This window comes from Fonsecaea pedrosoi (assembly GCF_000835455.1).
Source record: "Fonsecaea pedrosoi CBS 271.37 unplaced genomic scaffold supercont1.6, whole genome shotgun sequence".
Taxonomy (NCBI): Eukaryota; Fungi; Ascomycota; class Eurotiomycetes; order Chaetothyriales; family Herpotrichiellaceae; genus Fonsecaea; species Fonsecaea pedrosoi.
Genome location: NW_013550610.1, coordinates 3,354,480 through 3,377,159, shown reverse-complemented (window position 1 = coordinate 3,377,159; position 22,680 = coordinate 3,354,480). Strand labels below are relative to the sequence as shown.

Sequence of the window (22,680 nt, the reverse complement as noted above, 5' to 3'; positions counted from 1 at the left end):
TACATTTACTTAGTCGCGAACGCGACGATCGGCTGTTTATACGTATCCGTACTTAGACCCTTCTACGAAGGCCTTTTACTCCGCAAAAGGTTAGCGTTTACGCTAATAGCCGCTAGGCTACATGAGGTAAGGGTCTGATTTATCTGAGATAACTAATAACTGGGCACCTAAATTTCCGGCGGCTCATCCATATATGGTAGAGCTGGAGATCAAGTGCTGTCATGAAGGTCGATGAACTCGTCGAAGTCTACCTCACCCATGAACGAGTTGGGCTGCCCCGTTACCATGGCATCATCCACGTAGGCATCTTCTGTTTGTATTAATTCGAGCGCACCAGTAATGAACGTCGTGTCCAGCAGACCGTCGAAGGTGTCTCCCAACTCAGGCAGCTCACAGCTCTCATTCGACTGACAGCTACACATACTCTGAGTGCTGCTTCCCGCAGGAGAAGAGACCGGCAGCGCAGGCAATTCGTGCTCTTCGGGGTATTTGCCTTGTGATAGCGCAATCTGGATTACGACAATCGCCCTCAGGAAAACCTGGGGCGAGCCGACGAGGCTTTCTACGCCATCGCTGTTGTTCGATGGAGGACACTTTTCGGCCAATATAACGTCCCGAGAGGAAGGAGGCGGCATTTTGCGCGCATCCAAGCAGGTGACGATCCGACGAATGTAGTCGAGGACTTGGTCGACTCCTTCATATTTTTCTTTGAGTGCATTCAGAGCAGCGAGATAGACTTCTAGGCGCCTGCGAGCGGTGGCTGATTGTTCCCACTGACGCAGCTTGATATTCAAGATATGTCGGAGTACAGGTATGGCGATATGGGCAATACTGTAGCGACTCATTAGCCGATGTAAGTCTTTCTTTTTTGCATACCGCATGACTGACATGGAAATGGGCATGAATGACAGCATATCCTGATCAGTGATTCGCTGCAGACTCGTATCAATGCCGTGGATGGCAGTTTTGACTTCTCTCCAGCCCGCTGAAGCCTCCACATGTAAAGGACATCCTTTCGTGATTGCAACATAACTTGCGTGATTCCAGAGTGCTATCTTGGTCCAACTGTGTTTTGAGATTAGACACACCCGAGAAACGAAAAGATGCAGCTTACTGATAGTAGATGGAGATGACATTGTTTTGCAGGTTGAGAAATTTATCCGCGAGGCTATTGACGCGGTATCTTGCCAAATTTTCGGCAAACCAGTGATCGAGGTCTTCTGCACAATCCTGCACCCTCTCAGTAATCGTCGTCGGCTCCTCGGAGCCTGGGCTCGATGGATCCAATGACAAGATGCAAAGAACCTGACTCGATAAGATGGCCAGTTTGCAAAGTGCACAGAATGAAGTCGCCAAAGCCAGCTTGGTGGGGAAGTCATAGACAATCGACTGAGCCGTTTCAGCACGAAGGATCCTGGCTCCGTCTCCAGCAAGAATTTCCTTCTCTGCTCCGATCTGCAATGGCCTTCGTAGTGCTAGCGCCAGAATCCGGTCTCGGACCAGGCAACAACACCAGAGCCGCTGTAGTACGCTCCGACGCTGGACAGAAGCTTCCCCGAGGAGGTTTTGTCGATGTGCGTTGATTGTTCTAGCTAGACTTATGGCGCTGCTCAGCCATTGAGTGTTCGCCTGAGGATCCGAAGCTGAGACGTAGTATGTAATAAGCAAAGCGCCTTGTGCGCTACACAGGTTACTTCTGTATGAGTCGACGTGGAAGAGAGCCTAGAGAGATACCCTTGAGTCAAATAGACACAGCTGTGGGTCGGGTGTCACGTACCTTGGCTCGACGGTAGAAAGCGGCACGAGCTGTGCGAAAGTTGGGGAAGCCGAGTCGTTCAAGTATGGAGAATGGAAAAAACTGTAACATGAGCCTGACTCGGCCGCTTGGAGCTGAAACGCACTCACACTGCAAGCTGCAAATAACATCGCTTGGAAGACAAATATGGAGATTGTCCTTGTCGGCGCTGACGACGTCTCGGTGTAGGCCCTCCAAAATTCACCTTCGTCTAAAATGGGCAGCTGAGGATGAATGTAACGAAAATACGCCTTGACAAACTCGTCCACTGAAGCTCTTGCAGGTACTTGGTAGCATCCCAGTTTCTCCAGGTATTGTAAATCTTGCAACAAGAGCTGGTGGACTGCGTCTGCGGAAAGGAATGGATAATAAGAGTACATGACATCCGTTCCGCAGAGTGTCAGATCTGCACACCGCCCAGGCGCTGCGCACTCAGTCTTTGCAGTGTCGTATGAAGGTCTAGGACTGGGGAAAGAGAAGGTAGATGCAGGCCTCGATCGCGAAGTTTGTAGTGCTCCTCGTGTCTCGCAGTCTGAACTGTGGCGACTCGATCTGAGGCTCTTCTCTGTTTTGGCCTGGACACCTTTTGCGGCTCAAGGCACGCAAAGGTCATGGCGCAAGTGGAAGGGTCCGTTCGGTTGACAAGGGTCTCTGTAACACGTAACCCAGGTCAGTTATGGTGTTGAAGACTGCACAAAGGAGGCCCCTTTGTCCGCCAGCCCATACTCACATCTTTTTTGATCTCGACCGCATGATACAGCTGATGTAGTCCAGCCTACAATTAGTGCAAGGGACACCTTTCTGCGTAGCGTCACATCGAACTTTTCGTGCCCGACAGGTCAAACAAGCTGTGCGAGCACGACCCAATCGATACTTGGGATTCTCACGTGTCGCCTGCATATAGGAAGGATCCAGCGTGCCTTCGTTGGGAGGAGCATGCTCTGAGCTATCGTTCGATATGCTAAGCCACTGTTTGAAAATGAGCGGCAAGCGGGCGAAGACGCAGATAGAGGCTCATATTGATCTGGGCTGGAGGAAACACTTTTGTTGAAGCAATCGTATCTGGGGAAGACGCGCTCGCGAAGGGCCACATACTCTGTTGGCAGTCCAGGCCATAGCTCATCTCTGGAGGAGAGGTAACACGATTCGTGCATCGGCCTCTCGATCCCAGTCAATGCTTCTCGGTGCTATCTAGATACTCCAGGCCGCGGCAATATTCGGTATATTTCGGTTGCGGGGCCCAAGCGAGTCCCAACTCGCCTCCTCCTCTTCCCCAGACTCAGCGTTCTAGTTTACGTTCCACAATCCAGTTGGCATGCTTTGCGATTGAAGCGGCCGAAAGCCGGTGGTAGCACAAGACATGTCTCGGTCGCTTGTTCTGTGGAATATTTAGCTTGCTCTTGAAGACCGCCCTCACAGCACGTTGAGGCCTGCGTTAGTATCATTACATCCGAAATCATTCTCGGCAGCGTTCCCAGTTTGGAGTAACGCAGGGGTGCAGCACTTCTGAAGGTGCCGGCGTCAATTATCCCGTGCATACCGTGCACAGCGTCCTCGGTACACACCCGTAATAATACAAAAGTATCACATGACCACATCTCCTCCCACAGTGCACGTAGAAGTGCATTTCAATGATTATATGCAACAGCATCATGCAGCCGCAGTAATCCGTACACTCAGTGCCAATGCTCTTCGCTCTGTCGTTTGCAACACCACAATCGCGTTGGCGACGGTGAGATGCCATGGCCTTTGGAGGCATGTCATTCACAGCAAAGTTCCCCTTGGTCATTTGACTATGGTACGGTACGTTCACTAGTGCAAAGAAATGTGGTTGATCCGGACCAGACTGAGTGTGAGTGTGCTGTTGAGTTTCAGATGCACTGATCGTTATATGGGCGTGCACGGAGTGATTGACGCCGTCAAGAATCCCTTGGCAGCGCTTAGTCAGCGTTTTAGCCCCTGCCGAGTATCTATCTCATCACGTGCTAGCCAAATCACTAACCAGCCGCTGTCTCCCCAAAAGCTTCTCCAGGCCCTGCAAACTCCAGATTCTGACTGCCAACCTCACGCACCGCACTTAAATTATCGAATCTCGTCTCTTTTTGCTGCCCTGCTATGCATCAAGTTACGCACATCACCTCTTCCTCGCGCTCCCACAGATAGAGTAACGTCCTTGATTGAATTGCTGGGAACTTCTCGGCGCTAGGTCACATTGTCATTGCGCTGATGGCGTCCACTCATGACGCGTGCCCTGGCGATGCTGGCCAGAGTGCTTCGTATCTCGTCTCTCACGCTCAGAGACGGAAGCGGGGATCCAGAGCCTGTCTCTACTGCCGCACTCGCAAGGTCCGCTGCGATGTCACGCAAAATGGAGTGCCTTGTACCAACTGCAGGGCCGATGCACAGCCATGCATGATTCCAAAGAGGTCAAGAAAACAGTGAGCCATTGCCGCTCCTCCGCCGCTCCAACGTGTTGATTCGCTTCCAGTCGACTCTCTCATACCTCGTTGCTGCCCACGACGCAGTTCGGTGGCCAAGCTTTGCACGATACCGACTTTCCGCAGGTGGAAAGCACGCACGAGGGAGAAGGATACGTAGCTGGTGAACTGCAACAACCTAGCCGCACGTCGATGGCTCCGATGCTCGAGAGAAGTTTACCATACCATGGCATAGAGGGCGAGAGATGGCAGCTGTCGCAGGAACATCGATTACCAGACGCACTTTCATCAACGACCGACATGCCAGCCGCAAGTGATTTCCCTCTTACGGCCGCCAGTGGACAATCTGACAATTCTCAACTTGGAAACTTTGGGGTCAGATACACGGTAACCTCCAATCCGACACGTCCTGCACAGCCACCCGGACATACCGCCGATGCAGTTCACAGTTTCGCGCGACTGAATTCAGCAGAGCAGGTGCATGCAACCGATTATCCCTTCTTGGACACTGACTTCAAGTCACGCATCCCACCGGAAGATTTAGACTATCTTGATTGCATCGGTTGTCTTAAGTTGCCTCAACGAACATACCTAGACGATCTTCTCCGAGCCTATTTTCTTTACACTCATCCGCATTTACCTCTAATTAATGAGGGGGATTTCTGGGACACGTATCTTCACGACCGTACGGATACTCAGAGCCCTTCTCGCATGTCTTTACTTGTCTTCCAAGCAATGCTATTGGTTGCCTGCAGCGTGAGTCTACACCTCAATCTGCTTACTGCGCTTTTCGGATTTGTTCTTTTTAGATAGCGCTGTATTCGCCAGCGCCATGACGAATGTACGCGCTGACTTGGACTCAGTTCGTGTCTTCTTCCACGATCCAGGCTCTAGGATTCTCCAGTGTCCGTGCGGCGCGAGCGAGCTACTACCGCCGGGTCAAGGTGAGCCTGGTTACTACTTCCAGTTGTTCAGAAACCTAATGTGTATTTAGGCGCTGTATGATTTCGATATCGAGAGAAGTAGTCTGGCAAGGGCTCAAGGAGCATTGCTGATGACGTTCCATGTTCCACTCAATCAGCCACAGATCAACACGTACTGGCTGAGCGTGGCCATTCATCTGGCCAAAGTCGCGGGCGCAGACCATTTCTCGACGTATGCAGGTAGAGACCCCGCAAGACACAATCAGCTGAAGCGAGTCTGGTGGTGTTGCATCATTCGCGACAGAACGATGGCTTTGGGGCTCAGAAGGCCTATCAACATTCTGTCGGCATCCTTTGAAGAAATCTGGCCTCTGCTCACGGACCACGACTTGAAGAGTGAAATTGGCCGATCGTGCGTGCGCGGTACTTCGGCGAAGCTGAGACTGCTGCACAGCCTGTCGGCACTATGCAAGCTTTGTGTGGTCCTTTGCCCTATTCTACAGTTGTTATACCCGAGTGACGGCGTTCGTTGCGATAAAGATCGTCTCGAGCTCCTCAAGGGCATTTATATATACACTGAGGAGTTGAACGAGTGGCATGATGGGGCCGCGAGCAGTATGCGAGTCCATGACCCGCGCGACAAAAGCTTCAACGTGGTCATCCTGTTCACCAATCTTCTCACCATCTACTTCCAGTAAGGCACAGTTCTTCGCATGGTCTGACCGCAGCGTACTAATTTCGCCCCAGGTCTGCAAAGGCAGCACTGTGCAATTATAGAATTATGCTCACGGTGAATGAGCCCGCAGAATACAACTTTGAACGACTACAGATCAAGAATGAGCTTCAGGTTGCCCTCCGTGGCATCGCGCAAAGCTTACGAGCCATAATTGACGCCGATATGATCACATTTTCTCCGATTAGCATGTAAGTTCTTCATGGTGCTATCCCGAGTTGACCTGTGCGAAGTGCTGCTAACTCGTGCCTCAGGGTGGCTTTCCTTGCGCTGCCGTCAATCTGCTACAACCTGGATCTGAGCAACAATGCAACCACGCAGAAAGCCGTCAGCACTTCTGGGGCCAATATATACCAAGATTTCCTCCGCGTTCTCCAGCTGAGATACGAAGGTACCGATAGGGCTCTGGGCAATATGTCAAAGTTGGTGAATCATATGAACCTGGAAGATGCTACCTCACCTATGACAGTGAAATCGACATCAGAAAACCACCTGCCGGAGCGGTCAGAGTTGGATCGACCTATGGAGATGGCTGATCCTGCCAAACGTGGGGCAGGAATCGAGATTGTCATTTCTGATCCGCAAAAGTACCTTCATATGAGCAACACGTTGGATTTCTTCCTTTCCCGGGGCCGCTTTCCCTCGAACCACGATAATTCATCAAATCTTGTGGTGTCGCCAGCCGACTCTAACGCTTCACCCATCGCAGATCGGATGAACGACTCAACGGCTGATGATTCGAGCGACGCTACGCTCAGGTCCCTGCAGACGACTGGCATGGCAGACTGTGTCTTGGCGACTTCATCATCAGGATTGAATGGGTCGGTGGCATCGCGAGGTGCCGGCAGCGGTAATGTCGAACTCTCTGTCATGCTCACCGACGAACCTTTTGCATCGGACGCCATCCACCCGTGCGACTTCTCCTTCGAAGACTTCATGACGGACGGACCAAACTCGGGTATCGAGCGACTGCAGAACATGCTTTATGCGTACCCGGACTGGTCATGAAGGACTTGAGCCCCGACTCTTCTGGCATAGATAATACCTCAGTTTTTCAACGACAGAGAAGGATCTTGAGTATAGATAGCAGCTGGAACGGCTGAAACATCCTGCCTTGCCAAAACGTTGGCCCAATGCAAATGAGTTTGGAAAAGACCGCAGACAAAAATTGGTTTGACGTGGTTTCGAAACCTGCGCACACTGAAGGGCCGTCGAAAACCTGGATGGACAAACTCCAATGGACAGTCAAGTCAGGGGGAGCGTGGGTGAGTCGATCACCACCAAAAATAACTATAATAGTCATCATTCCAAGTACTCTCGAAAAACTCGGGCAAAATCATCATCTCGCATGTTAACAAGTCTGATCTCGACTTTGCCAATTCGTTGCGCTGGAATCGGTAGACGGTGCCACGGCCGAAGACGTTGCTGATCTCGTTGGCCGCCTTCAAGGTCTTCTCCTTCGGATCTGGAAGAGGAAACCATTCCATTTGGGGCCCGGGCATTGCTGGGGGAAGATGTGGAACAGAAAGTGGAAGAACGAGCTCCAGGTTATGCATTAGTCAACGCCCGTTACAATACATGTCGGCGCTGGCCGATCAATCCTGCAACGGCGGATAACGGAAGATGGTCTTGCTTGTGATCCATAAAATCCAGTGGATGCTCAAGTCATGAAGCTAGATGGAAGTATCATCTAGGTAAGCACTGAACCAGATCTAATGTGGGCTTTGAGAGATGTAGGTGGAAATTCTGAGGTTGTCACCGCATCTGAGATGTGCCTGTAAAAGTATCCCATCACAAATCTTCTCCGGCCACATCAATCGATCTGGCATTATTTTAGAAGGACTACCGGTTGGTCATGGGAACGTTTGTGCTGATGGAGGTTATGTAAAAGGTGAGGGCCTTGCACTTCCGCTCAACTTGACTCACCACCTAAGGCTGTGTATCAATTCTCTTGGATATCCTAGCTTGGAAACAGCCTGGCCCCACACGCGACATCAGCAGAACCTGTAGTTTGGAACGGGCGTGGTACCAGGCTCGGCCGAAAGTGATCCTTTGGCCAATAAAGCCATGGTAGAGGGACCGTATCAGATTCGTCCAGGTCACACAGGAGCCGATTACTGCCCCAGTTTCATCGAAGAATTTGTAGATCCAAAGATGGTAAACCAATTCCAGTCGCTCCGAGCAAACTAGTAGTGATGCATTCAGGTTTTCGGAGCCGAAACAGGCTAGTTGGTAACCACGCTGACGGTCTTTACATTCCCTTGGCGAACCGGTCAGTCGCATTCAGAGAACCTGCGACAACATTTCAAAAGGTTCCTTTGCACCAGATTCATCGCCAATCCAATATCTCGTCTCAAAGCGGCTGCAGAGGGGCAGCCCTCGGGCGTCGAGTGCCATGAACAATGTTAGAACGGTAGCTCTGCGAATAGCCAGGACAGGCTTACACGCCTCGCCTTCACACCCTTCTCTCCGACCCAGCCCGCGAGCATAGTTTCTGAGCGCATTTACCTGTCACGACCAGGAGTCTCTGACATACCAGCGATCGCGTAATCCGTTTCCTCAATCTACCTTCCCCGGAGTGCAGTTTCGTACCTTCTCGCTGTCCGCTAGACGCAGCTTTTACCAGTCCCCCATCGTGCAGAAACTCAAACCTTATGGAACTAACAACAAGCCTAAGAAAAGCTTAAAGTTTCAGAACACAGAACTCAGCAGAGAGCAGATACTGTCTATATTCGGACGCCGCGCCCCGCCCACTCAGTATGCGAATCGGCTATTCTAAATCCTTCATAGCCGCCGCCACTATGTAACGCTAGATCTGCCGCTTCCTAAGGAAGTCGAGTCGTAGTTGGGGAAATTCCCTCATACAGTCGAGGATGGTCTATGTTATGTAAGATAGATATATCCAATCGAGGAAGATGAGGCGATTCTATACCGTATTAAGCGTGAAGAGGACGAATTTCTAAAGGACCACCCTTCGGTTCTAATGTGAAGAGGACAAGATATTAGTCTCTATAGAGCGCATACAGCATCGGAAGAGCCCTATTACGGTCCCTAGAGCGGGCACTATCAGGCCGAGCTTAGCGAAAGGGAAAGCGACCCCTACGGAGAGAGTGAACTAGATAGGATTCGCGTAGAAAATGAAGCTAGACTCCATCCTTCTTCTACCCCTTAAGGTTCACGGTGTCCGTTAGATATTTTTATTATAACTCTTATTATATCCTCAGTGAAACTGCTCATTTTTTGGATTTTTACTCGCCACTGTATCTCTGGGTCAACGATACGGCACTTTTGAACGTGACCTCGATGATGTGCTGGCAGGATATCGAGGAAGTTGATGCCACGGTTACTTTCCTGCCTCCGAGCATGAAAGTCGATGCTTCGCGGCCACCAATTGTTGATGAGAGCACGAGAAGAACCACTAAACCGAAAGCACAGCTCTTGACTGCCGAATGATTGTAGATAACTTGCCTGTCTGGCGGATTGGACCTCCTCAGGGCGACCAAATCGTGCGTGAGTCGCTACTCTACGCTGCTTTGGAGCCATTACATACTACCCGGGGCACTGGATACTCGAGCAGTTCGTCAGTCGATTCTTTATTCCAAACCTTGATTCTCGGAGGATCGGGTTTCGACCCTGAAGATCTGATGGGGGTTGAAATTAAGTCGAGCTCCTTGGCCGCGACCCAGTATCTCTACCGGAGGTATATGGCCTTGCATATCAACGCCAATATGCGCGAGACATACGCCGCTGGTGCTCGACCCCCTGTCTACAATGCCACTCTCTATAGCGGCATCGGGCTTCGCCTGATACAGAACAACTCATCCAAGATTGCACTTCGAGGCATTCTACGAACAATGATTCTCTTCAGCCTCCTGGCATACGCGACATTGCCGATATAGAGCATCCGAAGATCGTTGCCTCACAACCCGTGCACCATTACCGGCATGATGAGCTTCCTCGCCGGAGACTCTGTCTAACCCAGCGATATTACTCCTGTAGGCGCAGAGTTCACGACTGACCAACAGCTGGACCGTGTGTTTGCCGACCGAGTCTTGCGATGGGCTGGTGGTTCCCTGCTGCGAAAGGAAAGAGACTTGCGCAGACGAAGTCCGATGTCGACTTGACCGAGCAGCCGATAAAGGAGGCGCACGATTTGGCATTGGTGTCCAGAACTCCGCTGGAGAGGCCAAATAAGGGCTGCTAATCCGTCTCGCCGTGTAAAGACTGTCCGTTTAGACTTCTCCTTCACTTTTCAAGGCTTCTTGCGAGATTCCAGGCTCCATGCCCCTTATCCACCCCGTAAGATACAATAATGTTGCGCTTCGATTGAGAGCTGATCGGGCTCTATGATTGGATGGCGCAAGATTACTGCAGGAGAGTAGCTCTCTCGTCTTCCGCCCTATAAGATAACATGACTTTATGTGTATTGGTATATGTATTCTGACCCCAAGCCTTTGCTAAGGAGCGGAGGAAATGGATTTCATATCGGTCAACTACTATCAAGAGCATATGTATACGTCAAGTAAAAGTGAGCAAGCTACTCTGGACTGAGATCAATTCGCCGGTAAAGTAGGGGATAAGCCATCAAGCCAAAGGACCTCCTCTGATCGATGGGCAGATACTTCTTCAACAGCTGCAGCTAATTCAGCGAGGAGGTTCTCCAGCAGGGCTTGATCATGTTCACTCCCGACAACACCGACGTGCGTCTGTCCTCTCTGGACGAAGGAGACGGCCTTCACAGGATGGGCCGCGTCGCCATGTGGATTCTGGATCTCCACCCTGCAAGTCTCCCCCGCGAAGGGCATTGTGTCATAGTCCTCGAAATCCTGGTGGTGGACGACGGAATCGAAGAATAAGCGTGGTGTCAGCAACGACGAGCCCGACGAATCCGACGAGGATGATGATTCTGAGGACGACCATTGCGTATTACAGCTCTTGAAAATCTCCCCAAACCCAACAAAATCGTAGGCCGCGGACTCGGCACTCTGCCTCTGCACGAAGCGCAAGAGGTCCATCGCCGTCCACCCCGCCTCGAACGGGACTCGCACCGGTGTGAACTGGTAGCATGGACCCATGACCTTGTCCACATCGGGCATGTCCATGTTGCGGCCAGAAGTAATGGAGCCGAATGTCACGTCGTGTTGCTGCAGACGGCGGGCCAGGACCACCGCCCATGCCCCGGTCAGTAGGCTCGCTGTTGTGATCTCTGTGGGACGGCGGGAAGTTTCGACCGGTTTGGTCAGGAACAACGATCTTGTCGTCGCGTACTGTGCTGACGTTCCCTCCAATATCGATAATTTGGAGTTGTCCAGAAGATTGCGCCAGTAATTCAGGGCTGGTTTCTTGATGCGTTCATCGCTAAGGCGGGCCATGTAGGCGGAGAACGGCCGGAAACCATCCACAGTTCCTCTTGCATATAGGGTTTCCAGGTCTCGAAGCAGCCTGGGCAAGGAGATACCATCGTATTGAGCATGGGATAGTCTAAAAACGAGGCAGCTTTTGCCATCTGTACCCTGGACATGGAAAATATTGAGGAAAGGCGATCCTAGGGGGAAATCCGATTCTATGTCTGTCTTGCAGAGTGCGACGACGTATTTTTCAAGATCTCCTTCGGATTGGTGCATGCTCAGGGGCGAGTCCAGCTTCCCCAGGACAATTTGAAAGAGCGACGACTCGTGCTCGATAAAGACTGTGCGGAGAATGTCGTGAATCGTGACCAGTTCGTTGCAGGCACGGATGAGGTTGTCGAGGTTGACGCCCTGTTCAAAGTACAACATGGTGTATTGTATGGATGTTCGCGGGGCCTGGATTGTTGCCCTAACATCAATCGCTTGAGACTCGGTCACTGGCATTGCATCTTGAATGGACCAGCGTGGATTAGCTAGCTTCGGTCGCACAACGTCGGACAAGAACTGGTCTAAGTCGTCCACTCCGTCTAATATCGAGAAGGGCTTGTAATCCTGCGCCTTCTCCGTGGACACTTGGTTTACTTTCAACGCTCTGGCGGCGTCGCGGAGCTTCATGTTTTGGAAAATGTCGGCCACTGTCAAAGTATGTCCCTGAACCCGAAGACTCGATGCCAATTTCATGGCCAGCACAGAGTCCCCTCCGAGCCGGAAGAAGTTGTCGTCCAGGTCAATCTTGTCTGGGCTCATTCTAAGTATCTTCGCCCAGGCAGACCGCACGATGTTCTCTGGGGTGGTCAAGCTTGCTTGGGTGGTGGTTTTCTTCCATACCTCCTTCAAGTTTTCCTGTAGGGTTGTGAGGACAGACCTAGGAATTCTGGATGCTATCTGGTTTAATTGGTTATGATCGACTCGTCCCGTCTCGGTCGGTATTTTGTCGACCACAATGTACGCAGAGGGAAGCATGTATGGTGGCAGGGAGTCGTGGATGAATTTGTCAAGCTTTTTTAGGGCAATAGCAACGCTGGGGTGAATCGTATCATGGATCGTTAGGTGTGATCTGGATGGCCCGGGTGCATCGTAGGGTATGTCATGTTTCGCTGCCATGAGCGGAACATGCTCCTCCTGAGAGGGGTGTTGCTCGACGAAAACAACCAATTCAATCTCGGCCGAGTGCTGATCCCCGTCCAGTGGCGATTGGTATACAGCTGCCGCGGTGCGGGTTGTTGATGGAAGATGCTTGGCGACATGAGCTTCGAGGTCTGCGATGTCTACTACGTGGCCTTGGATGGTCGAGCGATTCTCCTTTCGGCCGATGAAAACGAGGCTGCCGTCGTCTCGTAACTGGACCAAGTCACCGGTCGATTGCACTGTTCCGGATCGGCCAGCGCAAGTGGAGCTTCCAGCCAGAAGCCAGGTGGGAGACGAAGTGGTATCAGCTGTAAAGAAAGACCCTTCCAGCCAAAGCTCGCCAATACTGCCAATGGGCGACAAGAGGGACGGGTTTTTTGGGTTACATACCCAAGGTACCACCGCAGGAGGATATATTGATCCTTGGTTGATACTTGCATCTGCTCGAAGCCTTCCGGATGAATTGTCCAAAGACAAGGGAGGAATTTTGTTCCAACGCCAGATCTGATCGAGTTCGGTTTCCGGTAGACAGGAAATTTCGTTTAGCTTCCGAAAGGGATCCTTCATCAGCTGCAAGCAAGCCGTCTCTAGCTGGGCGAGTACTCGTTTCATTTGTGCGACGTCAACTAGGCTGGTGTCGAAGCTCGCACAGATCCTCAAACTACCTTTTTGTGTTCCAAAGGCCAACATAAGTGGATAAGGGTTAAAATGCAGTGCTTCATGGACGACATCCGTCTGCCCAAAACCAAGTTCGGCGCCCACGTACTCTGGTTCTGGTTGGATGACCAGGCCCGTACCGGCTTCGCATGCGTGTTGAGCATCCCTGCTAACCTTTCTGATGTTTTGCATTCCAACATGTTGGTACTTTGTACGCACAAGTACGGCTTCTTGCACAGTTTGTAGGTAAGATTGCACAGAGCTCGTCCGGTTGATATGTATGCGCATTGGTACAGTCGCGATCAATGGGCCTTCGATGTTTTCGACCCTCGCCAAAGAAATATCTCGACCTGTGAGCGTCTCGCCGAAAACGATGTCGTCGCTGCCTGTATACTGTGACATCACGAGCGACCATGCACCGCGAATCAGTGTAGCTATTGTGAAAGTTGATCCAAGGGTTGCCTCCAGAGCAAATTGATGTTCAAGCATGCCGTCGGGGGTCGGCAAATAATCTCTAGAAGGCAGACGCGGGAATTGAGGTCCAACAGCTCCTTCCAATTCCCGCCGCCAGAATTCTTGAGCCTCGACTTCGTTCACGTCTCGCACATATCTGACAAAGTCCTTCATTTCAGCTTGTGGCTCGATTTGCTCATCCCGCAAGGCTTTGCTGACTTTCTGGAGTATCAGAGGCTCAGACCACCCATCGTAGACGACGTGATGGATGGTCCAGACCATATATCGTTTGTCATCCTTTGAGTTGTCGACGATGGCATATCGAGCTAGATTTTGACCAAGTTCCATCTTCTCACTCTGGTCATCATCAAGATATTGCGCTAAATCAGTCGAATATCTCCAGAAGATGCTTTCCCTTAACACAACTTGCTGCAAACCGGGATCTTGGAGTTGCACTAAGCGAGTACGCAGCATAGGGCTCGCCGCGACAACCTCCTCCCAAGCCCTTTTCCAGGCATCAAGGCTGATTTGCGACGGTATACAAGTGACTCTCTGCGCGATATACGCTCGTGTTGATTTGAGGGAGAAGGTAAAAAGCGATTCTTGTGATGGTGTGCAGGGGTAGATGTCTTCGACGGAGGCTGGATCTGTACCACACCATTGTGAAGCTTCGAGGCGGGCACTCTCGGCATCTTGGGAGATCATTGAAAAGGCTGGGGTTTCTGTCCGCGCTTGAGAGCTGCAAATTTGGACAGTGTCGGCCATCTCTAAGAGAGAAGGGCAGCGAAAAATGTTCGCCACTGTGATATCGAGACCTTGAGCTCTACAAACAGACACAAGCTTCATTGCCATCAACGAGTCGCCACCCAGTGCAAAGAAATTGTCGTCAGGCCGAATGGTTTCGGGGTCAAGTTGCAATGTCTGACTCCAGGCCAGCCGCACAAGTTGTTCAAGATCGCTCAGCTGTCGAGGAGCGCTTTTAGTCGTACCTTGGTCTAGCTGTCGAAGGTCGACTGTGGCACCGAACTGCCTCAGTCTTTTGCGATCGGTCTTGCCTGATATCATCACAGGAATGTAGTTGACCGGTATATATGAGGTTGGCACCATATATCGTGGCAGGACCTTGGCCAACTCCTCATTGGCCGCTGACAGTATTTCCTGTAGATCCTTGTGGAGAGGTACCCGCTGTAGATCGGTAGGCTCTTGTCCTTTTAAAGACTGAAATGCAATGAACGCCATCAATGTGGGTTGACCTCCAGAGCCTGAAGGCACAATCACCTCAGCAACGACGTTGGTGCCCGGAGGGAGTCTAGCTTTGAGCTGGTACTCGATTTCTCCTAGCTCGACGCGTTGTCCGCGCAATTTGACCTGAGTATCCTTCCGCCCAATGAAGATAATACCACCAGAGCCGTCGGGATCATATTTTCCAAGATCTCCAGTCTTGTATAGGCGACCTCGGCGACCTTCATAGCCATTATGGCCTGCGACGAGCCACGACGGGTCACTGATAAAAGCCGCTGCGGTTTTGTCGGGATCATTCAAGTAGCCTTGTCCCACAATAGGACCTTCGACAAGTAGTTCGCCCACAGCACCCACCGGCATGAGCAATTCGTGATCAGTGGGATCGACAATCCACATGGCTGCGCCATTGCCTCTCCCGAGGGATACATAGTCTCTGCCGGTGGCAGCGCTGCTGTTGACCATACATCCGATCGTGCATTCGGATGGACCGTAGCCTATGACGATCCTAGTGACTTGGCCCCAGCGCGTCACCTCTTTTGCAGTAGCTGCCTCCCCTCCGAGGCCCAGGGCACTGAGCGATGCCACAACATCCGGGTCCAATATTCTGGCCACCGAAGGGGTCAGGCCGGCATAGGTGACTTGCATTCTTCGCATTGCTCCATTCAAGTCGTTCATTCGATCTTCGTCAGAGGGAATGCAGAGACATCCGCCCCTCGAAAGAGTGCAAAGCATGCTGTCGATGCTGACATCAAAAGCATACGACGCAAAATCGAGAACCCTAGAGTGCTCTGTATAACCGACTGCCTCTGCCCGAGGAATGGCACTGCTTGTGTAGGTTCCATGAGAAATCAAGACTCCCTTCGGGACGCCGGTGCTGCCAGAGGTGAAAATAATGTACATTAGAGTAGATGGGGGAACGACTGTCAGTTTTGGCGTGACTTGCGAACATGAGGCGTGTTTGAACGATTCCTCTTCCACAACCATGAGGTTCCCATCGGGCAAGATTGCAGCCGAATAGTCATGTTGTTTCCGAGATGTCAGCATCGTCTTTGCTCCGACCTGTTTCGCCATGGTTTGCAGACGAGCAAGCGGAAGGGTTGGATCCATCAGCACAAATGTCGCCCCTGCTTTCATCACCGCCAGCACGGCAATGATGGTCCATCTTGACTTCTCAAAGCACACTGGCAGAACGTCGTGCAACTCGACACCCATCTCTTTCAACGAATGGGCAATGGATGTAGAATATTGGTCAACCTCGGCATACGTCAGGTTGCCATCCCAGGATAAGATTGCTAGCTTGTCTTTGAATTTTTGGGCTTGCTCGGAAATTACTTCGTGCATGCAAAAGTTGTAGGATGGTGGTAGTGGGTGATTCCACTTCCATATTTCATCCAGATCAGCTGCCGTCGGCCGAATACCACTTTCAATGGGGTCGCTCGGATTTGAAATGCACATTTTGACAGCATCGACCAGTGCTATTACGTGTCGTGTCATCGTGTATGGCAGCATGTTTTCTGTCTGCCATACTGGACGAATTTTGAGACGACCCTCGTCAAATTTTACTTGAAGGTGCAGTATACACTTCACTCGACAGGTCAGCAATAGGACGCTCGAGTTCATCATATACTCACTTGGTCATTCGCTTCCTCAGGCGTCTGGGCCAAGGAACTGGTGCTCAACAGAAGCGAAACAGGGCCCGTGCCTTCAGGTAGCTTAGTTTCGATACATGCCGTGATGTGGCGAGCAAGTTTAGAACCAACTTGCCCGATACTGTCTTGCAAACCTGTCACGAATTCATCCATCACCAAGCGCCTTTTGGCCGGACCGTGAAGAGCACCATTTCCTCGACCTTCGTAAGCCCAATCAAACCAGATGTGGCCTTCATCTTGTGTTCGTAGGAGAACGAGGAGCCATGCGAGAAGCAGGATTTCCTCTCTCAGGCCCGTCGGAGTGACTTGTGTTTCAGATTCAAGGCCGGCTATCTTGAAAGACCAGAAGCCCTCAGCGTCAGCCTCCCTGGCAGACAATATATTGGCAGAGTCGCCGTTTGCCGGCCTTCGATCATCGCTCTCATCGACTTGTATAGAGCCCATTCTGCGAACAGTTCAGCTTTCGCGATTGCTGGCTGAGCTCAAGATCGAGAAAGTGAGCTGGACTTGAAGCTGTGCTCCATTCGATTGAGATTCAGACGAGTCACTGAATCATCCCAGCGCAAAGGTTTGATTGGCATTTTGGTGAGGAGCTGGAGGCGATGCTCCACACAGGGACCTGGCGTAGCCGACCAGGTGGCATTTCTCATGTCTATGGACTTGGCCTGATGCCCACATCGGGTTGAAGACAAGCAGGCATTTGGAGAGGAGTACATGCTCTGTGCGAGAGACAGAGACGGTCCGGTTATTTCCATGACAGACCTGGTAAAAAAAAAGGAGTTTCGTATTGAAATACAGCTTGTCTCAAGACGCCGGTATCGTAGCACGGTATTCATTACGGTTCGCTCTGCACGATATATGAGAGGCGAAGGATCGGTTGTGGGCAATATGGACAAAATGACGAAATGTGGGCGATGTTGGGGGACTTGTCGTTAGCTCAATACCAAGCCTCTAGCGTGGGCGTCGGCCAATACAAGTGATAATCTAATCTGATAAAGATTTTTCACAGTCCTCCTCTGTGATTTGGCCACGTCGCTGCCTTCGGGAAAACATGGGCATGGCATTTGCACCATCAAACGCGAGACGACATCCGAGCGTGAGTGGACACGCCCATTGCAACGTCTCTACCTAGGTAAGAGTACTCACTACCCTACTCGTACAGGATGACCCCCGCCGGGCACCCCATACGACCATCCCCGTAAACCCCTCCCACTTTAACTTACTCTGCTTCTGCTTTTCGCAACGAGCTTTAACCGAACGATCCACTGAACGGAGCTCATAGTTCCTAAGCCTGCAGGGTTCCCATGGAAAGAAAAGAAGATGCATTGTCTGTGACAAGACACCGGCGATGCCGGAGCCTGAAGAGAAGTGACGGTGCGTCAAGATGCCGCAGTCTGTGGACAAGGATCTAGCTGGACGCTCTGCAGTGTCATTGTGCCAGAAATCCTCAACATGAAAGGACTGCATCCAATGGGATTGACCAGATCACCATACCGGATGGACAAATGTGACGCTGTAGATATCTGGCGGCCTTCTCTTCCTCATTGCCATTGACTCTGAGGCTACATGTCGCTCCAGCAACTGGCCGAAAGACCACCATGTTATGATGGTCCCCGGGGACAAGGAGTCGCAAGTGGACTTTGCATCCTGCGTTTGACGACCTCGACTTCCTGGAGAGATTGCTTGTCGATTTCGCCACGCGAGGGGTCCGTTTTGACAAAGGGTACCAATAAGTGTTGAAGAGCCCTTCTTTCATCCCACTACACATCCTGAATCCCTTGGCGTTTTACTGTATTTTGATTTTACAAAACTACTCGTTTTACATCCCGTTACGCTTGCCCTCCGTATGTTACCAAATTGGTGTTCTGTATTCCCTGTTGCTCAGACCCACCTCGATGGCTACCTCGCCGACCATTAACCCACAAGGAGCAATCCTCTCTGTGCGGCATCGGAGTGGAGGGATTCACTTTCAGACGCTGAAACAATTCCTACGGCAATGCAAATTTCCAGCGTCGTGCACAATGAGAACGACGAGCTGAGTAGTTCTCGAGGGATACCTCGGCCAGGGAAGCAGTCTTTGCAGGTTCAGCACACGGACACGACACTCACGAGGCTGAAAGCAGCCTCGCCAGCTTTGTGTTAACATGAATCTCTTCCAGAAGCTCGTGGGCTACCCTCGCCTGCTTTTGGCTGGTAGCCCTTCCAAAATCGATGCGGGCATGTTATTGTTGGCCATACTATCTGCGATAGCGTCCGGCATCCCATTCCCACTGATCGGTATCCTTTTTGGTCAGCTCATTGACGATTTTAACTCGGCAACTTGCGACTCGCCCGATACTTCCAGTGCTCGGTCACAGCACCAACACAGCATCAACGACAAAATCCTGCTGATTTTGTACTTGGCCATCGCCCAGTTCGTCACCATCTACATGCACCTCTCGTGCTGGACTTTGAACGGGGCTCGGCTCGCACAAAGACTACGAGAGAGTTACTTACATAACCTGCTCCGACAAGAGCCATCGTATTTCGACAATCTGCCTCCCGGAGAAGTCGCCTCTCGACTTAATGGCGACATCCAAGCAATCCGGTCAGGGACATCTGAGAAGGTGGGAATCTGTCTCTCAAGTCTATCCTTTTTCATCACGGCATATATAGTCGCCTTTATCAAGGACTATAAGCTCGCGGCGATGCTAGTCTCGTTGATACCGGCCTACTTCTTGATGTCATTTGTGGGAAGTCATTACGTCGAAAAGTACTCTGGAATGATGTCGGACTACGCTGCTACCGCTGCTTCGATTGCTTCGGAAGCCCTTTCCAATGTCGTTGTCGTGCACGCATTCGGCGCAAACACCCGGCTGGAGGATAAATTCGCCAAGGCGCTCAAGGCTTCAGAGCATGAAGGCCTAAAGAAGGCGTTGGCGGTTGGTGTACAATCCGGGGTCCTGTATTTCATCGCCTATTCTGCGAACGGTCTAGCATTCTGGCAGGCAAGTCAACGGATTGCCGATGCAGTCCGTCATGATGCTACGGCCGCCTCCGTGGGCGTTACGTTTACAGTAGTATTCATCTTGATTGAAGGTCAGTTCGAATCGAACTTCATCTCTGAACTTTACTAATATGTTGTCAGCTACGTTGGTCTTGAGTCAGGTTGCGCCTTTTCTGCACCTCTTTGGGGCGGCTGTAGCATCATTTCAAAAACTGCGTGAGGATATGGATCGTGAGCCGTTGATTGATGGAACAGCTGCTTCGGGGTTTCCGCTCTCACAGGCGGAAGGCGGCTTCGAGTTCCAGGGTGTCTCATTCAATTATCCATCCAGACCTGAAGTCACAGTCCTGGACCAGATCAATCTTCGAATTCCTCCCAGGAAACACACTGCCATAGTTGGGTTTTCTGGAAGTGGAAAATCCACCATCGCGGGACTACTCACAAGATTGTATGATCCTACTCAGGGTCAAGTCTTGTTCGACGGTCATAATCTCCGGGATCTGAATCTCCACGACCTCAGAAGCTTCCTCAGCCTCGTGCAGCAAGACCCCTCGCTCCTTGACCGTTCCATATTGGAGAACATTGCCCATGGCTTGATCAATTCGAGCCATTCCAGTCACACACATCTGAAGGCAACACTCCTTGGCCCAGACCTTGCAAATCTCGCCCGCCAAGTCAGGGAGGGCCAGGACTTGAACGCTGCAGCAGAGAAACTGGGTTCAAATGTCGTCGAGATTATTTCCTTAGTCCGAAATGCCGCAGAGCTCGCCGACGCAGATTCTTTCATCGTTGCGTTGCAACACGGATACGGCACCGTGGTGGGATCGAGTGGGCGGCTGATTAGTGGTGGCCAGAAGCAACGGGTTGCTCTTGCCAGGGCTCTTGTTAAAGATCCCGCGGTTCTTATCTTGGATGAGGCTACGGCCTCCCTGGACTCAAGAAGCGAGCAGCGCATCCAGCGGGCCATATCTGGCATTGCCAGTGGCAGGACTATGATCACGATTGCTCACCGACTTTCGACTATCACTGGTGCCGACAATATAATAGTCATGCAGAAGGGGCGCATCCTTGAAGAAGGGTCTCATTCAACACTGATGGCAAAGAACGGCGCGTACGCCGACCTAGTGAGATTGCAGACTCTCGGATCCACATCTGAGAAGAACGTGACAGCAGACAGCACCCGCCAATCAGATTATGGCTCCTCAAACAAGGGTGCTACCGGAGAAAGTACACTGTCGATTGACGGGATCGGCACCGTTGAGAAGACTGAAATTTCGGCAAGCCAAGATGAAGTAAATGAATCGGTGGAAGAGCAGGAAGAGCCCGAGACCCCATCAAAATCGCTGTGGTCTTTGTTGCGAGGGTTTGCACCAGTCTTGAGACCACATCTGCTAATCATCATTATCTCGCTTTTCGCCTCGAGCGTTGTTGGCGGATCATTCTCTGCGGAGGCCGTGATCTTTGGAAACACTGTCGGCAGCTTGAGTCCTTGCCAGAGCGAGTCCTACATTCGTTCTCGGGGCAGCTTCCTCGGTCTGATGTTTTTCATTCTCGCAATCATCGAGTTCTTTGCAAATGTGACTAGTTGGACGGGGTTCGGCTGGGTTGCTGAGAAAACGGTCAGGAGCGTGAGAGTCTTATCCTTCCGATCATTATTTGGGCAAGATCTTCAGTGGCATCAGTCTGAAGGCCGGACCCCCGCCTTACTGCTCTCTTACATTACCAGAGACGGTAATGCGCTCAGTGGCTTGAGCGGCTCCGTCATCGGCACGTTGTTCTCAATCACTGTCAATCTCATTGTCGCAATTGTTTTGACTCATATTATTGCTTGGAGAATAGCACTGGTCTGCCTCTCTCTGGTGCCGCTCCTTCTTGGAGCTGGTCTTATGGAGCTCCGAGTACTCGCGAGATTTGAAGAACGGCACGAAAACGCATATACCAAATCGGTAGACATTGGCGTGGAGGCAATCACATCCATCAAGACGATCGCGTCCCTTTCACTTGAAGAAGAGACGCTGGGGACTTACCGACGATCACTAAAAGGTCCCCGCAAGGAGACGCTCAAAGTGAGCCTACACGCAAGTCTCTGGCAGGCAATGACCTATCTGCTCGGTAACCTGGTGAATGCGTTAGCTTATTGGTGGGGCTCCAAACAGATTATTGCGGGCAATTACACCCAGACACAGTTCATGATTGTGGTATTCTCCCTCCTAGTCAGCGCACTGCTCTGGAGCCAGATGTTTGCGCTCGCCCCAGAACTCACGAGCGCGCGAGCTGCGGTGGCAAGGCTCTTGGGTCTCATTGAGATAGGGCCGGATAGGACGCAAGGGCGTGTGAAGGGAACACCATCTCTGAATCTATGTTTCGAGGATAAAGACCTGGAGAAAACGGCCGAAGCAAAACCGACTCTTCCGCCCAGCAACCAGGGCTCGAGCGTCCAGCTCTGCGACGTCCACTTCGCATACCCAAGTCGACCGGAGGTTGAAGTCTTGAAGGGGCTGAACGTCGACATTCGACCGGGAACACTCTGTGCCCTAGTCGGTCCCAGTGGCGCTGGTAAATCGACCATCATCTCGCTCGTCGAAAGACTGTATACCCCTCGATCCGGATCCGTCATCGTCGACGGGCTTGACGTGACAAAGACTCGCGACGTCTCCTTCCGCGACACTATCGCTCTGGTGCCACAAGAAAGTGTCCTCTTCGAGGGAACCATTGAATTCAACATCGGTCTTGGTGCTCGTCCGGACCATGAAGCCAGCATGGACGAGATTCAAGAGGCCTGCAAGCTGGCCAACATCCACGACACCATCCAATCTCTGCCCAACGGCTACCAAACGCTATGTGGACCGAACGGCAATCAATTCTCGGGAGGGCAGAAGCAAAGGCTGTCGATCGCGCGAGCACTGGTGCGCAAGCCCAAGTTGCTGATCCTGGACGAACCCACCAGTGCTTTAGACGCCGAGTCGGAGAAGCTTCTACAAGATGGGCTTGAGAAGGCCTCGAGGGGTATCACGGTGATCGCTATTGCGCACCGACTGCACACGATAAGGAAGGCGGATGTGATCTTCTTGATTGAAGGAGGCCAATGCGTTGATCGTGGAACGCATGAGGAATTGCTTCAGAGGTCGGAGAGTTATAGGTTGAACGTCATGCATCAGACGCTGGCTGAGTAGCAAGAAGATGGAGCCTAGGAGGGAAGACTGATAAAAATGACTAGAATTTTTCATTTGCAATACGTTTGTCAATTTCTTTTTGGAAAAGATCTCGA

General features: G+C 51.5%; 5 protein-coding genes across 5 annotated transcripts; 3 read left to right on the top strand and 2 right to left on the bottom strand.

Moving 5' to 3' along the window:
* Positions 1–209: 209 nt before the first annotated feature.
* Positions 210–2,175, bottom strand: Z517_10061 (uncharacterized protein; the record flags this gene model as incomplete). The annotated part of the gene is made up of 5 exons (XM_013425969.1): positions 210–831; positions 889–1,065; positions 1,115–1,722; positions 1,778–1,858; positions 1,906–2,175. 5 exons carry the CDS (start codon positions 2,173–2,175, stop codon positions 210–212), a joined length of 1,758 nt encoding a protein of 585 aa, XP_013281423.1.
* A 2,250-nt stretch (positions 2,176–4,425) lies between these two features.
* On the top strand, positions 4,426–6,897 carry Z517_10060 (uncharacterized protein; the record flags this gene model as incomplete). Its single annotated transcript, XM_013425968.1, has 5 exons — positions 4,426–4,989; positions 5,097–5,177; positions 5,228–5,850; positions 5,904–6,080; positions 6,144–6,897. The coding sequence occupies 5 exons, from the start codon at positions 4,426–4,428 to the stop codon at positions 6,895–6,897; spliced, it is 2,199 nt and encodes a 732-aa protein (XP_013281422.1).
* Positions 6,898–9,338: 2,441 nt separating this feature from the next.
* Positions 9,339–9,788, top strand: Z517_10059 (uncharacterized protein; the record flags this gene model as incomplete). Its single annotated transcript, XM_013425967.1, has 1 exon — positions 9,339–9,788. The coding sequence occupies one exon, from the start codon at positions 9,339–9,341 to the stop codon at positions 9,786–9,788; it is 450 nt and encodes a 149-aa protein (XP_013281421.1).
* A 654-nt stretch (positions 9,789–10,442) lies between these two features.
* Positions 10,443–16,870, bottom strand: Z517_10058 (uncharacterized protein; the record flags this gene model as incomplete). The annotated part of the gene is made up of 2 exons (XM_013425966.1): positions 10,443–16,358; positions 16,409–16,870. The coding sequence occupies 2 exons, from the start codon at positions 16,868–16,870 to the stop codon at positions 10,443–10,445; spliced, it is 6,378 nt and encodes a 2,125-aa protein (XP_013281420.1).
* Positions 16,871–18,570: 1,700 nt separating this feature from the next.
* Positions 18,571–22,585, top strand: Z517_10057 (uncharacterized protein; the record flags this gene model as incomplete). The annotated part of the gene is made up of 2 exons (XM_013425965.1): positions 18,571–19,504; positions 19,554–22,585. The coding sequence occupies 2 exons, from the start codon at positions 18,571–18,573 to the stop codon at positions 22,583–22,585; spliced, it is 3,966 nt and encodes a 1,321-aa protein (XP_013281419.1).
* Between the last annotated feature and the right edge of the window lie 95 nt (positions 22,586–22,680).